Source organism: Varanus komodoensis, unplaced genomic scaffold (assembly GCF_004798865.1).
Source record: "Varanus komodoensis strain SLA01 unplaced genomic scaffold, ASM479886v1 scaffold7_1, whole genome shotgun sequence".
Taxonomy (NCBI): domain Eukaryota; kingdom Metazoa; phylum Chordata; class Lepidosauria; order Squamata; family Varanidae; genus Varanus; species Varanus komodoensis.
The window spans coordinates 5047263-5063588 of NW_025336479.1; the positions used below are offsets into that span (position 1 = coordinate 5047263).

A 16326-nucleotide genomic window follows, 5' to 3' on the forward strand; every position below is an offset into this window, starting at 1 on the left:
AAACTCATTAATGTGCAGAAATCACATTGAGTAGGAAAGGACTTGATTATGCCAAGCATCCTATTAAACCCCTTAACCAGGGTCACCTAGGAACTAAGTGAAGTAAGTGAAGCATATTTCCATATGCACGCAAGACAAATGTCAGCAGGTGCTGGAAGATTCACACTTCGCTTTTTGTCAGGTTTAAAAAACTAGTTAATGTGCAGGTTAACCTGTTGCATCTTTTACCCTGCAGAGCCATCAAATAGCCATGCTTTGCAAATTCATGGTAATTAAACAGACATAAAACCAACACAAGTTTGTAGTCTGTGGCTGGGTTTATAAACCATGAGACGTTTCTTCATTTGCCTGTGTCATTCTACCCAGCATTTCAGACTGTTTGAGATCCAGTCATTTGCCATATACATTAAGCAGAACAGAAAGTAAAGTTCCTCCCCACCCACACCTTTTCTAAATAGGAAGTGTTTGGAAATCTGTTGCTGCAACACCAGTGCGCCAAGGCCGTGCACATGTTCTCAATGAAGAAAAGCAGGCCGTCTTTCTTCTAGACTCCTGCCGCCGCCGCCCCCCCCCCCCCCGGCCTTTTTTCTCCTACCCCCCCCCCCCCCCCCCCCCCCCCCCCCGTTTCTTTTTCCCCTCTCTCCCGCCAATTCACAGTCCGCTTCTCACGATGCCAGCACGGCCACTTGGCAGAAGCCGCGCCCATCTCGCCCTCGGCTTGGGCACGGGGGAGAGAGGGGCTGGCCTCGAGCGCTCCGTGCTGCTCTCGCCAGGCGCTGGGGGTGGGTGCAAGAGGGAGCAGCCCCCTTACTCGCAGTGCCGGCCCTCAGGGCTGCTCTTTCGGGAAGGCTGCAGGGAGGCTGTGGACACACGGGGGGGGGGGTGTCCAGGGGGTGGGGCTTGCAAGTGTTATTAGGGGCTCCTCAGCGTTTCCCCTCGCAGTCGAGCACCGTGCGGTTCCTCGCGGCAGGCCCTCTCCTCCTCGTCCCTGTCATGCAAAGCTGGCTCTCCCGCGCCCGTCCCGGGCTCCCGCGCCCCGCCGGCCTCCTCCTGCTGGCTGTCTCCGTCTCGCTGCTTCTGCCCTTCTCCCGGTCTTGCGGCATCGTCCACTACGGGCCTCAAGACGGGGTGAAGGTGTTGGACGCAAACACGCTAAAGAACTTCATCCTCTACTCGCGCAGCGCCTGGGCGGTCCAGTTTTATGCTAACTGGTGCGATGACAGCGTCGACTTTGTCCCCGTCTGGCTAGACCTGGCCAAGGAGGTCATTGGTAAGTGTGCAGGCTCCGGCTCCCAGGAGGCACTGGCGGCCTCCAGAAAGGGCGTCCTGGGCGCTCTGGAGGAGCCTCTGCTGCCCTCATGGCCGGTGTGCTCCTTGAAGGGGGGTCGCTCTGTGAGATGCAGACGAAAGGGCACCATCCCTGCTCACAGAGCCTGTTTGGCGCCCCACTGTACTGGGTATCTGAGAACATCTAAGAAGCTGGGATGATGGTGTGGATGCACGTGGCAGGCAACTCACCAGAACAGGGGCTGGCCCAGCTTGGAGCCTGCTCTGTGGTGGAGATGGCGGCGAAGCACATTGCTCCGTCTTTGTGTCCGCACAGTGCTGTCCGGCAGAGCTTTTCCAAGTGATTTTGAAAAGTAGCCTCTAATACCCCCTGAAGCAGGATCACAGGTAAAAGGCAGCATTGCTCTCTCACACACCGCTCACGCAGTCAGCCCCATTCATACAGACAGATGCACCTGCACTCCTGCGGAGAGACAGCCTGCCCCCCACCCCCCCACTATGCTTTTGCAGAAGGGCAGGCACACTTCTTTCTCCCTCCACACAGATATCCACTCCCATTTACAGAGACCATTGGCAACCTCTCTTTCACACTCACACACACAGATCTGTCAGAAGTGGTGGTTCCTAACAGTGCTGGTTTCTTTTGTCCCCTGACCTGCAAGACAGGATGTGAGAAACCCTCTAGCAAACTGCCTCAAGACACTCTGTGTAAGTGATGGTTCCCAGCAGGGCTGAGCATTCTCATTCCCATTGCTATCCACAGGTGAGAGAGGTCACGGTTGTCGGCCTGCCTGCAACTCCTCAGCAGAGCATCTGGGCATGGCAAGAATTCACAGCAGCCATTGCTGCCAGCATTCACGTCCTTAGCCCCCTGCTGTACTACTCAGACCATTATCCATGTAGCCAAATTCCAAACTTTCAGCATGTTTTAACAGTGCAGGGAGCACGTATATGAGAGCGCTCCCTTTGTCACTGCTGTCTCTCAGGCTCTTGTAAACACAAGGTATTGGAGTAATGACATTTCATAACAGTGCTGAGGTTCAGAGGTCAGTAGACTTATTTATTTATTTTTACTTATTTTATTTAAAGCTTTTATAGACCATCCCATTACTGACATCTCAGGATGGTTTACAACAATGCACACAAGCATTCTTCTTTGCAGCTTGGCTGGAGTTAAACCTCTGCTTTGTGTTAAAATGGAGATCCTGAACAGCCTCGTAAGACAGATGCTTTGAGCTCTATCACCCAAAACAGCTCAGATAGATTAGTGGCAATTGTTATTTCAGTTAGGTATACATTTGGTTTCACGGAAACAATGCTAACAATGCTATCTAAAGTTTAATTACAATTAAACTTTTCAAAGTTCAAATCCTCAGCTTAATCTCAACCTTGCTCATCTTGGCAGATCTTTTTGATGTGTAGCTCTCTTTGCCCATTCCAGATGCCCATTCTACTTCTCTCAGATTCTATCCCTCAGCCTCCTTGCCCATTATTCTGCAGGACAAATACCTTCTTTCAAGCCTCTTTTCCTTTCTTTACTAGCTGTCACCTTAGGATCTTATGGCCCTGATTCTTTTCCTTCCTGAGCCTGCTGCCTTCCAAACATGTTGGACTTCAATTCCCAATAGCTGTAACCAGCCTGTGTGATGGTTGGGAAAGCTAGGAGTTGTGATCCAAAGAATCTGCAGGTCACCAGGCTGGGGAAGTTCTTTTTGTCCAGCAAATTCTCAGAATAAGAAGGAAGCACAATTCCATTTAATACCAACTCCTGTTGAATAAACAACTGTTGGACAAATGGTGCTGTTGCCTGTGAAGTTCTTCTTTGTTCCTCCCATGTGACTTCATGTCCACCTCTTTTCAGATTGGTGGCCTGCTGTGAAGTTGGCGGTGGTGGACTGTGGTGATATGGCCAATGAGAAGATATGTGCAGATAATGAAATCGTGGATTACCCAATCGTGAAGGTAAAGATTAGGGGGAATCTGGGGATGGCAGAGCCCAAAGCCTGCTTCAGTCAGATCTTCCCGGCTTCTTTCTTTTTTGTTTCCTGTTTCAATATGGCACATGACACGATAATCTGAATTACAGTTATTATCCAGTTGGCTTTCCCCTCTTTATGTCTTAATCTCTGTATTTGCTTTAAAAGTATTATAATTAAATGTTAATATGCTCTAATAATGATAAAAGTAAAAGTTGTGCATGTTAATGTGAGGTAGTAATTTTATAAATTATTGTTAAACAATATCTACTTACACTGTTTTGTCTTACATTTTCCTTATGTTTGGTTCTATTCCAATATCTAATTATGTTAATCCAGTGGTGGAGTTCTGTATGTTGACTGATCTGTGTTTTCCCATACCATTTTATAATATGTAAGCAATGCAGCCATACTTTCCTCTGCTATTCGTTTACTGGGTGAAACATAAGCTGCTCTCAGGAAGCCAGAGGCTCACCTCACTGCCTGTCAGCACTGGTTCCTGCTACCTTGCAATCTCCCCACTCCCAATTCGTGTGATCCTTCTCCTACCATGCTGATTCTCCCTGACTGTGCATGGGCAATATTAGCAGGAATCAAGTGCCAGGGCAGGACTCATTACAGCTAGAGCAAGGAAACGGGAGCTTTGGATCCAGCTAGCCGATGCCAGCCTTCCTGGCTGGAGGCTTTTCAGTGTAGGGTCCCTGGCACAGGCTTTGGTGTCCCTGCCCTCCCCATTGCCCCAGACAACTGCGTATGGTCGAGCCCTAGCATTCAGGAAGTTGTAATTCTTGACAGAGAAAGAGCCCCTCTAGCCTGCTTTACAGAGGAGCAACTGCTTGAAGGGCTGCTGAGCCTAAATCCAGAAGCACCTTAAGAATGGACAACAGCACAGACCTTGAAGTTATCCAGTGCCAGGACAACAGACTGAGAAAGCTCATAGTCACCTGATCACAGTCTTTCGCACTACTTTATTCCTATTGGAATGACACTAATAATTTCTAAATTTGCATTTTGACACAGAAATTAACATAGGCAAATGTTGTAGAACTCTCTGGCCTTACTGCCTCCTTTTTTTGAGACTGCATTTTCTTTTCTTACCTTTTTGTGTATATGGATGGGTGGATACTCTGTTAAGAGTAAGTCCCATTATATATCCAGCCTTCTTTTTGTTGTTCCTGGTCACAAATATGAGTACCCCAAACAGATACAGAGAGATAAATATGCATAAACATCTCAAGCATTATTTGCATTTCCACCACCACCCTAGCCATCATAATAAGTTTGTAACTATTAAACCTGTAGAGAGTGTACCCATTTCCCTGCCAAACTTTTCTGAAGCTGCAAAATTCTTTTAACTCATTTATTTTTTTCTAAGCCCAGTGCATACGACTGTCAGCGTTTGCCTGGCATCTCTCTGTTCAACAGGAGTTGTTCTAGGAGATGGTATTAACTGGATTTATTCTTCTGAGAGTTTGCCTGCTTGCTTCCCTCTTCATTTTTCTCTGAAACACCAACTCAGAACTTTCCTAAACACTTCAAGGAAGATTTCAGTTAAATCTATAGCACTTCCGTTCTTACAGATCTGGAATTAATGTACACAATAGCAATTCTTGCTGTTTAGTCTAGTTGTGGCTTTTAACCTGGCAATTCATTTGCATGAGAAATTTGATACCTCACAATGTATGGCAGCAGGCTTGCAAAATGGATTTCTAACAGCCAAACCAAACACTGTGGTTTATTTCCTTTCAGTTTTTCAAGCCATTCTCCAAATATTATGGTGAAGGCGAAAAGGTCAATGGTACGTATCCTGACATGAGTTCATCTAAGTTAATGTTCTCCCTAGATCTCAAGGTATCACTGCTGAGGACACTTGGAGGGGCTGGGCTTCTGGTTCTTTCTCGCTTGATCACCTGCTGAAATAATGAAATGTCCCTCCTCTGGAAATCAATTAGAGGGAATTAATTCATATTCTCATTTGGGGGGCAAACTTTCATACATACATATGTATTCCCCACAAATCTGTACCTAAATTAATCCAGGTTGTGGGAATATATGTTCTAGCCTTGGAACACTTGTTTAGAAAGGCATGTTTAGAATTGGTCTCCTGATGTGGCATTTCACTGAAAAACATGTATAGGCATAATCATTTCTACATGCTTTCATAATCTCTTCATCTTACGTATTCCATTTTTAGGTATGATAAGAAAAGGAATTAAAATCAAAATTGTCAATCTCATACTGCCCTTACAGAAGTCTCTGCTGTGGCTGTACTTCAACACTGAACCTAAAATACTGTAGTCTTAGAAAAGGTGCAGAAAAGAAGCATCTAAAATGGTGAAAGAGCTAGAGCAATTCCCTTGCAGTGAAAGGCTACAACATCTGGGACAGTTTAGCTTAGAAAGTGGGGAGACACATGACTGATATACACACCTTTTTGCATGATGCAGAGAAAGTGAACAGGGAGACTTTCCCCCTTGTCTTTCGTAATACTCAAGTCCAGGGTTATCCCATGAAGTTGATTGGCAAGAGATTCAGGACAGATAAGGAAGTACTTCTTCACACAGTGCATAGTTGAAGAATAGAATTCACTACCAGAAGATGTGATGGACACTGGTTGGGGTTGCTTTAAAAGGGGATTGGACAAGGCTGTTGGTGCTATGGGTCATCTTGGCTATATGCTCCCTCCTGTACTAAAGGGGGAATACATACCCCAGCTGCTGGGGCATATGGGCAGGGGAGTTTTGTCACAGTCATGTCCTGCTTGTGGGTTTTCCCAGGGCAGCTGGTTGGCTGTTCTCTGAATGGAATGCTGGCTGGAATGGCCTCTTGGACTGATCCAGCATGGCTCTCCCTGTGCCTTTTCTCATATCCAACAGGCAGCAGTCACTTGCCCCTAAGCCCTGGGTTTTAAAATGATAGAGTGGGTCCCCTGGGGCAGCTTCAGAAGGACCATTGTGCTGCAACCAGCAATTTGCCACTGATGCTGGAAAACATTGTTGCTGGGAGTCCCCTGGGCTCCTCTCTCTCTCTCAGCTTCTAATATGAATGCAGCAACTGGAGGAAAATGTTATACAGTTTGTGTGCGTCGCACAAATGCCTAAGGCTTCTAAGGGGGATGCCTTTGCAAGACAAGGGAGTGATGCTGCTGCTGTGGGAAGAATAGGGTTAGTCCTCATGCCAAAATCTCTTCATCCGATCAACGAACTCTGATGGGATTTGTTGTGTTTGCTTGTTGTTTGTGGCAGCTGTTTGTTAGTGGCATGTGGAACTGATGGCTGACATGGGAGTGAATCATAATATGCTTTTATTCCATCCACAGTCACTGAGCTTAGCCCACAAAGCCTGAAGAAAGAGATCATTGCATTGGTAGCAAAGCACGAAAAAGCATACTGGTCCCCTGATGCCCCTATACTGACGCCACTCAGGTAAAGTAAGAAAAGACGATGACACAGAACAGAGCACTTTAGGTTCATTCTGAGAGAGCGTTTTTCCTCTGCATTTCTAAATGAAATTTTATTCTTTCTCACTGGACCACATGTCCATGTGTGAAGTCTGGGCAGAGGATAGGTATTGTGTTAGGTTTATATCCAGGAATAAATGCTAAGTGACTGGGAGGATCTCCTTTGATGGAATGACGCTGGGAAGTCCGTGCTGGGAATGTGCGAGAAAGTAGCTGTCACAAGTTCTGTTCAGCCTGTCCTTTTCTTTGTCATTTATAGTGCCAGCGATGACCTCCAAACCCAGGGAAATAAGGTGTTCTTGATATTTGAGGATGAATCATCAACTTTGGGCAGCGAGGTAACTCTTAATGTTAATATAAGCATTACAGCAGACTTGCAAATCTCCACTTGCCTGGTTACCTGCATGAACTAAGAATGGCCCCTGCTCCTTTTAGCAGGTGTGCAGATAAGGGGTTTTTGCAGGGGCGGCTTTCATGGCATGCTGTGCCTGGAGAAATCCCCCGTTTGGCACAACTGTCAGAGGAGGAGACCGGCACCTTCTCCAAGCACAGGATAATGACAGTTTGCAAAACTTTTTTTTCCTTGAACTACAGATGGTTTAAGCCACGTGGGAGTAAACAGACAAATAAAAGCAAAATGGGCTTGTGACACGTGTGGACGTATTTGCCAGGCTTCATTCAGGGATGCCTGACTTTGCCTCTGCTGCCTGGAGGAACAATGCTGCTCTCTCCATTTCCCTAGAAGTGGGGAAAGGCAGCAGCAGGGGGCAGGGGTGGGCTGTCAGTTCGCAGGATTCAGGCTTCAAAAGCCTCTTTGGGGCAAATATTCTATAGGTGAAGGATCAATGTTTGGTAAGGGGGATGGCCTAGGGCAGCCATGGCATAACCATGGAAACAGTTTGGAGGTGCAGCAGTGGCCATCTGACGGCAGGGCACCAGCTGGCAGATGTTCTACTTGGATGTGACGGGCATCTCATGGAATGTGCATGTACCTCTGGAAAGGCCTTAAGTACAGTAAAGAGAGGCAGAATAACCCTGTTGTACTCCCCAGTAAATAAAATATCAGCTCGATATTTAATCTTGTCTCATATTAATAAACTGTACGTCTACAGTAGTAATTCTAACCTCCCAGGGAGGGCTGCTGAGGAAGATCCTTGGCCACCGGCATCTATAGTGTGGAAAAGGAAGTTCTGCCATCATGGCCAACCTTCCTAGGGTGTTTTGTGGATAGCAGAAGCCAGAACAAGACATTTTAGGGCATGTCATGAGAGGCTGTAGATCTGCAGGCCCCTTAATTGTGCCAGTCATAGTTGGTCTTAACGAGGCAGGAAAGCTTCATTTTGTAAATCTGCTCAAAACTCAGCAGGGCTTTAGATGCTGATGGCTATCTATCCTGAATCTGGCTACCCACAACTCCAGGTAAGGAGGACTGCTCTCATTCAACATGGCTGCCTATAACCCTCTGACCGCAGAGGATTATGGTCAACCTGCTGAGGATGCTCCCCCTGTGCCTTTACCACCCTGCAAAAGTCTTTTGGCCATCTAAGTGTTTTGCCACAACTCACAGGGAGGACAGATGGAGGCAACACCATGATACATCTTATCCCGTCAGAGCCTCACGTCTCCCCTTCCTGTCTGCCAGAACACCCAGCCAATGCCCTCTCCAGGATCAGTCCTCCAACCCTGAAGCTGCAGTCAGCATGGAAAGAATGCTCTGACTCTGCGGGAAGTCCCAAAGAGCACCTGGCAGCCATCTGGGACTGCATTTCCCAGTTGTTTAAGAAAATAGGGAAACTCTTGATTTAACTGTTCGGGTCAGTTCTTGCAGTCTAAAGATCAAGTGAGATATGAGGATGTTCGCATGTTTAGGCCTTCTTTTATGTGTTGGATCGGGACTGTAGCACTGGTAGAAGCAGCTTTATTCCCTCGTTCCCATTGTAATCCACCTATCAGCATGTTTCTCCCTGAGGGCAGGTATTTTTCCTGTGTGTGTGTGGGGGGAGGGGGGGCAAGGGAGCCATGGCTGGTTGTTTTGTTTTGGCAAGGCACATGGGCAGTGCCTTACCTGGGTTTGTGCTTTACCAGTTGGCCTGGTATGTGCATAGGTTCGTTTGGCTTCTCCTTACTGCAATGGGCACCTTTACAGAAGTGTGATGATGTAGCTGAACCGCCAAACAGAAAGTTTGCCTGCCAGGAATCAGGATGACCTGCGATGAAATGATTCCTTTCCGCTATACCTCTATTCCTGTTCCCTAAAGATGGCATCTCCCCACCTTCCAGAAGCAACAAATGACTTCACTGAAATCACAGAAAGAATAAGCAAAGGATATGTTTGTTCAGGCCACTTCCAGGCACTTGTTCTGAAGGCCAAGAGGAGTCTGCAAGCATTCCTGTTGTACTCAAAGCAGCCTGGGGGGATCTGTGAGCATTTGAAAAGATTACATGAAGGCCTGGCAGCATGCATTGCCCACTGCCCTCTCCCCAGAGGGAAGAAAAACTACCCTTGGCTAAGGGAGTCTGTTTGGAGAGCCAGTAGCTGAGCGTGCCTTGCATGGAAAAGGTTCCAGGTGTAATTTCCAGGTAGGACAGGAAAAGCTTCTTGGAACCCCAGAGAACCACTGCCTGCCAGCATCAGCTGTGCTGGGCCAGATGGACCAACATCCCATACACCAGGTGCCAGTTGGTGCTGTCAAAGGCAGCACAAGTGCACCACCCTCATTTTTTAATGCAGCTCTTGGGAGCGATCGTTCCCTTACAGGCAATGCAGAACACAAGCAATGTATATTCCACTGGGTATCATAAAGGTTACAATTCAGCCAGGAGGTTAGAAGAAGGTGGATGGTGTGTAGTGGTAAGAGAGCAGCTCCGCCTGCAGCAGTAACTAATGCAATACGTGCCTCTGATCTTAGGTGATTCTGAACATGGCCCAGTTCCAGAACATTACTGTGAGGAGAGTCCTGAAGAAGGATGAAAAGCTGGCGAGCGCATGTGCTGTCACCTCCTACCCTTCTCTCTTCCAGTTTCACGACCAAAACTCCTGTGTATTCCTGCTTTCGTGAGTCACAGCCCATTGTCTGCCCACTTGCACTTGCCCTCTTTATATGATGATATTCTTGTGGGACTTGTGGAATCCAGTCATTTAACAACACCATACCTATTGAAACTTCTTGCATAGCGTTCTTGCATTGGGGAGGAATGCTCACCGATGACAGGTGGTTGCAGGCGAGGGCAGGGGTGTTTGCACGCAGCCCATCGGGCACATGTTATTGTGAAAACGCCATTTATTTCTGTGGGACTTGGGCAGCATTGCTCTACAAACCGTGTGGGCATAATGCTCATCAGAGAAGTGTTTCAAACATATAATTAAACTGGGAAATGGATGTTTGTTGACTAATTCTGTGTTTTAAAGAGCATGATTATTCATCTGGGCAAACAGAGGAAATGCGTGCATGGCATACCCTGGAGGTCTAGCTTGGGAAGGTGTCTAGTGAGTCTGAGAAGGGGCCATATTGTGGTCAATGAATATAGTTTGTGTGTATCACACTTTTCTTTATCAAATGAATCCAAGGAGCTTGCAAAAGCACATTTTTTAAAAGTTAGTAGAACGCAAGACAGCTAATTTTAAACATAGCTTTGCAAAATGCATAAAGGAAGAAGAAGCTTGTAGCTTGCCCTTCCTAAGAAAAGCATGGGCTTACCCTTTTTGATCATCCCAAGAACCCTGGTTAGATTGGGAAAGCTCAAACCAAGGCCACTGAGTGGGCAGGGATTAACCAGATTCAAACTGGACAGTGTGTGTAAGCAAAGATGGAGGTCCAGTTCAAGCGCCCAGTTGTGCTTTTATGTAAAATTGGAACAAGTACTACTACAATGGGTACCAGCACAATAATTCTGTGTAATCTGCTTGGTAACTTACTTCATTCTGGGAATAGATTCCTTGAGACAAAAGTCCTTCCTTTCTTCAAACAATATTTGAAAAGCTTTTGACAGTAGTGTAGAAGTGAACCAACTGTGCAAAACTGTATACTAATGTTATACAAAATAGTCAGTACAGCATGTTTCCTGAATATCTTGTCAGAAAATCTGTTTAACCTGCATACAACTGAAGGGGCTCTTTGTAATAGGTTAAAAGATGAAAACTGACCGTTATCTCAAGAGATTCTCACCTTATATTTTACTCCTTTCCAGGGACGCCTCTGTATCCGGTTATGCAAAAGCACTGCAGAAGCTACCGGGTGTCAACAAAAAAATCGTAGTACCAGAGCAACCAGTGATTAAACCAGAGGCTAAGCCTACTACCATCTGGAAGGCAGCAGACAAGTGAGAACAATTTAGCTGCTTCTCTTCCTTTTATCGTTAAGTGCACTGTTGTAAGTAAGCCAGTGATGACTACATAGAACTGATCCAACACAGCTTTAGTGCAAGGAGTAAAGAAAGCCCTGCCAGAGCTCAACAGCTTGTATGGAAAGATGGGATGGCCAAGAATAACTGGTAGTTATTTTTCCTGAGGTGCCACAGTGCATGACCTAAGCCCCACCTTTGACTGATTAATAAGAGCATCTTGATGAAAGATAAATGAGGACAGGAGGCTTCTCCATTAAGCTCACAAACCCACTGTCCCCCATTAGTGGTAGCTCTTTAATTTACAGCACTACAGCTCCAACACAAAACAGAATAAAGAATTATAAAAGGTAAAGGTTCCCCCTTGACGTTACGTCCAGTCATGCCTGACCTAGGGGGCGGTGCTCATCTCTGTTTCCTAGCCGAGGGAGCCAGCATTTGTGTAACTGCACTAATTTTTGTTAGCGCTAGCCAGAATGCTCCCGAATCTTCCTTCCTAAACTTTTCAGGTTAGGTCAGTGTAAGTAAAGCTAATCTGAATTTCAGCTAGTCTCAAATACACGTCCTTTGATTTATTTGCTTTCCTCACTCCCTTATTTTCCTAGTCTTGTCATGACAAATACCAAAACCTGCAGATTAATGGCCCAATCCCAGTCCCCACAGAGTGGAGCCTAATCTGCTGTGTGTTTCTCATCCTTTTCAGCCAGACCTACAGTATTTGGGAGAGTGCCACCTTACTGGTTTCCCTGGAGCTCACAGCCACTTTGTTGGGAAAGCTAGCCTGGTGTCATGGTTAGATCATTGGTTTGGGACTCGAGAGATTGGGTCTGAGCCCCCATTAAGTCAAGAAGCTCCCCTTTGGAATTTCCTCTACAGAGTGATATTATGTGGTCATCACTCCTGGCTTCAACATAATACCTGAAGGCACATTGTTTCAGTTTGCACTGGTGCTTAAAATATGTGTAATTGTAATTTGCATACTCATATTTTTATAAAATTATAAATTGCCTTCTGAGGGAAGTGCGTCCTGATAAATATTATGGAGAAATTGGCTGCCACCACATGTATGGAAGAAAGATTACTCTTGAGATGTCTATGCAGTGAACCCCCAGATTCCAAACAAATCAAAATGGTATTAAACTAAAGCGTACGAGGAGAGAAATCAAGTAGCATATCCATTGTTCAGCTGGGGAGCAATAGATGACAAAATCAGACGCAAAATAGACTTCCTTTTCTCCCTGGGATCAGCAGGAAGGCTGATCAGAGAAGAGACCCTTACTGTCCTGTACAGCCAGGTATCCTTGATGGCAGGCTTGTTATTCTCAATGTCTAAGAATGTTAGTTCACTTTGTGAATCACTCAAAAATGCTCCATTCACAATCCTGCACATAAACATTTTCTGCAAAGGATTCCCGAATAACCAACCCTGCCTTCATTTTTGCAAATATGTACATGAAAAATGCACAACTTTCCCAAAATACATGACTTTCTCAAAATGTGCACATTTTAAATCATTCAGACTTTAGGAGGAAAACTTGTGCAGGCCTGGAAGTTTGCACAGATTTGGGAACTGTTTGTGAAACATTCACATTCAGTGGCTCCTGAATTGTCTTGTGCGATTTCTCCATTTGCACAACACGGATAGCAATCACAAATGCAAGTGCAATTTGAGGAGAGATGAGCACCAGCCTGGCAAGCACACCACTGCTCATTTGCCCACCCTTGCTTGTTGCTCCCGTGACACGGCAGTGCCATCTCATGCATGGGGCAAAGATCCCCAGTGCTTGCCAACTGGCTGGCTAGGCAAGGTAAGAGGTGTGGTTGGGAACTGCAGCCCCCTGCTACCCCATCCTGGGGTGTTTTGCATGTGATGGGGAGACAACGGAGATGCTTTTTCTGGAACCAAATAGAATTGGACAGGGAGAGGAGCTGCATGCTCAGCTCAGCTTCCTAGTCAACGTGCTCTGTAGCTCAGGAGAATCCCCAAGGAGGGAAGAGAAGACACGTGGGCTTCAGGACTAACAGATCCACTTGTGTGAGGAGGTTAGCCTGTAGCCCACCAAAACTTATGCCACAATACATTCCTCAGACTCGCTACTTTTTTGCTGCAGTAGATGAACATCAATGGTCTTCTGGGAAATGACAATAGTTATATCGAAAATGGGCTAAATCCCTGATCAAGATTTAGTTTTACTAGAGGTCCACTTTGGGTCATGCAGAATGTCCTGTCAGGTCTCCTCCCACTTCTTCTGTGGATTGTCATCACATTTTGTGGCCACAGCTGCTACTAACCGCACCCCCCCACACACACACACCCTTTCCCCCTGAGTTGACCACTGGTAGAGCCAAGAGGAGACTGATTTGTGCTTTGCAACAAAGTTGCTGATTTGTGCTTTGTAAATGATGTGGTGACCACATTAATCACGCCTTCTTTCTTCCTCACTTCCTCGCTCTCCCTCACAGGTCAGACTACAAGGCTGACCTGGAGTCTTCAGTGTTTTGTACTCTGCGACGAACTGAAATGCATTTCACTTATCTTGATGAAGAGCCATTAGCTGTACTCAAGCAGTTCTTTACTTTATTGGCTGAGGTAAGTTTCAGGAAGTCTGTAGCACACAGGGGCTTGCCACATATTCTTCCCAAGCTGCCTTCTTGCACTTTTTCATACCCACTTCCTGTCTGTTGTGGTTGCAATAGTTTCTCCATATTTAACGTTCTTGAACAGCATGAATTATGTTATGAGGTCTCTCATTTTTAGAAGCTTGTTGTAAGTTAAGAATGTGCTGTTTTGCTGTGAAAAAAAGATGAGACTTGTCCTATTATAAAGCAAAAATCTGAGCTGAATTGTCATCATAAAGATGCTGGCTTGAGTGGGAAAGGAAGTTTTCTGAGGAAGTTTGCTCAGTTGTTTGTTTTTTTTGTTTTTTTTTAGAAGTGGTCAATTTTCTCCTTCCTAAAAGGTGTGTGTGTGTGTGTGTGTGTGTGTGTGTGTGTGTGTGTGTTGGGGGGGTGGTCTAGGTGTTGGTGTTGGTGAAGTCAATTTAGACAAAAGCTGAGCCAAATTGGGCTCTTTCAAACCATGTCTTCTGCTTTCCAGGTTGCATCCTGCCTACCTCTAAAGCTACCATAAGCAAACCTATATGCACAAAAAGCTTATTAAAGAAGCCCATCTTCAGAGACACTGATGTTCCCTCCTCCAAAATCCCATCTCTGGCTTTTGTTCTGTGAACAATGCTGAAAGGGGGAAGGGATGGAGTTGAGTGATTGACAGGCCTGCCTACAAATCCTAGAGCATACTTTACTGGGAGCTTTCAAATCACAACTATAGGGGAGGAATAGAAGATTTGTGAATTTTCATGTGTGAAAAATTATGCATGTTCTTCTGTTTTTCCTACTTGTTCACTATAGCAAACTGAAGCAAAGAGGATGTTCTAGGTTAGGATGGGGTGGGAAGCTTCAAGTTCTAAATTTCATAATTATTTCAAACCCTTTCCTTTCTCTTTCTCAAATGTTACCTAGATCCTTCACTCAGACTTTCTCCCGCAGTAAAAACTCTTTCCTGGTGCCCCATTCTTCCCATGCCGTTGTTCGTTATTAAAAAGCCCCAAGTCCCTTTCCGAGCATCAGCACTCCCTTCTGTATCAGCATTATCAACCTGTAACTTCTCAGGTTTTTTGCCTGGAGACATGTAAATGATCTGTGCTGATTTCATACAAATTGTTCAAAACAGTGAAGGAAAAAAAGAATGTAGCTACTCCCAGAATTTGAGAATTCTTTCTACATAGATCTCTGCAATTACTTTCTGAAACATTGCTGTTTTCTTACTTAGGGACACATGTAGGCTTGTGGTTGTTTTCCTGTTGATGTGGATGAGAGGTGGAGATAAGCGCAACCCCCCTTATTCCCCTTATATGGCCCACTTGGGATACCCTCACCGTGTGAATGCTGCTCTTGCACAAAATCTGAATCTTGGCATGCTAGACTTCCTCACAGGGGGCTGCTATACCTGTGAAAGGCATCCAGTTCTGCCAAGTAGTAAAAATGTTGCCAGGAGTTCCTTTAAAAAATCAAACTCTAAAAGTACATAGCACAAAACAAAACAGCAACACCTGAACCTGTTCTTATGAATTCTGGGAAGCTTGGTCCCCTTCTAAGGAGCTGCAATGGTTGCATATTTCAACCAATTGTAACTAAGAGGAAAAAAAACATATAGCTACCTTTTAAATTTCTACCATGGTTTATGGGAGCAACAAAGCCCTGAATCCCAACTCAGATTTGGTACCCAAATTGAAGCAAACAACTTCTCAATCAGTCCAAGACAAAAGAGCTCGCAGTTTGAATCGGAGGCTGAGTCAAATATTCTAGTCAGTGCAGTTTCTACTGCTCTTGTTTGAGAGCTTTAAAAGTTTGCTGATCGAATTTCTGCTATGTAATCTCTTCCCAAATCTTCACTTTTTTTAATCACTCATTCACCTCTTACCATTTGGTAACCCATCCCATTTTTCCTGTTACTTAATCTTATCCTGTAAAATTTAAATTCTGCAAAATCAAGAAATCTAGTTTGGGATGAAAAATACACACATTTTTATGTTTTTTTGAGGGACATTTTTATGAGAGACTGATTAGGCTGCGCGCAGCCACTGCCAGCCCTTTGGCTCTGGCCTCTTGGCAGAGCAGCAGAGGTACAGGCTGGGAGAGAGGGCTGAGTGGCCAGGGGACTGGCGAAGGCAAGGGAGGAGCTGGGCAGCGGAGCGGAGGGCCAGGAGCAGCGGAGAGGAAGGGGGCGGGGCCAGAGGGGCCAGGAGGGAGCAGAGGGGCGGGGCGTCGTCCCTTGGCTGTGGCCCGGGCTGACCGGAGACTCCCTTCCCTGAGACACAGGGGTTTGATGGTTTGTTTGTTTGTTTGTTTTGTTTGTGCTGTGCTGTGCTTTGTTTTTCTTCCAATTTAAATTTAAGTTTATTTTATCCTTGTGTGTGTGTGCGAGTGGGTTTTCGTCTGGGAGACCTGGGTGAGTGAGAGGAACTGCAGGACAGACAAGGCAGGGGACCAAGGTAAGGTCTCGGAAGGGATACCGATGGCAGACCAGGAGATGGCCTTGGCGGGAGTCACGGGTGTTGCTGTCTGCTGCGAGAGCTGCGACATGTTCGCCCTTCTCCCCCGGGAGAGACAGGGATACACTTGCCCTTGGTGCAAGTGGGTGACCCTGCTAGAGGAGGAGGTGAGGGGCCTGAGGGCAGAGAGAGCTCTCTAGGGGCCCCCCCC

General features: G+C 46.0%; 1 protein-coding gene across 1 annotated transcript in view; it reads left to right on the forward strand.

The window, feature by feature from the left end:
* The first annotated feature begins 937 nt into the window (after positions 1-937).
* Positions 938-16326, forward strand: part of LOC123035583 (sulfhydryl oxidase 1-like) — a 24928-nt gene continuing 9539 nt past the window's right edge. The window contains exons 1-8 of the mRNA XM_044453948.1: positions 938-1270; positions 3149-3249; positions 5013-5061; positions 6583-6688; positions 6983-7061; positions 9633-9778; positions 10912-11043; positions 13528-13654. Coding sequence (XP_044309883.1) covers positions 994-1270; positions 3149-3249; positions 5013-5061; positions 6583-6688; positions 6983-7061; positions 9633-9778; positions 10912-11043; positions 13528-13654 — 1017 coding nt within the window. The 5' untranslated portion in view covers positions 938-993. The remainder of the gene's footprint in view (positions 1271-3148; positions 3250-5012; positions 5062-6582; positions 6689-6982; positions 7062-9632; positions 9779-10911; positions 11044-13527; positions 13655-16326) is intronic.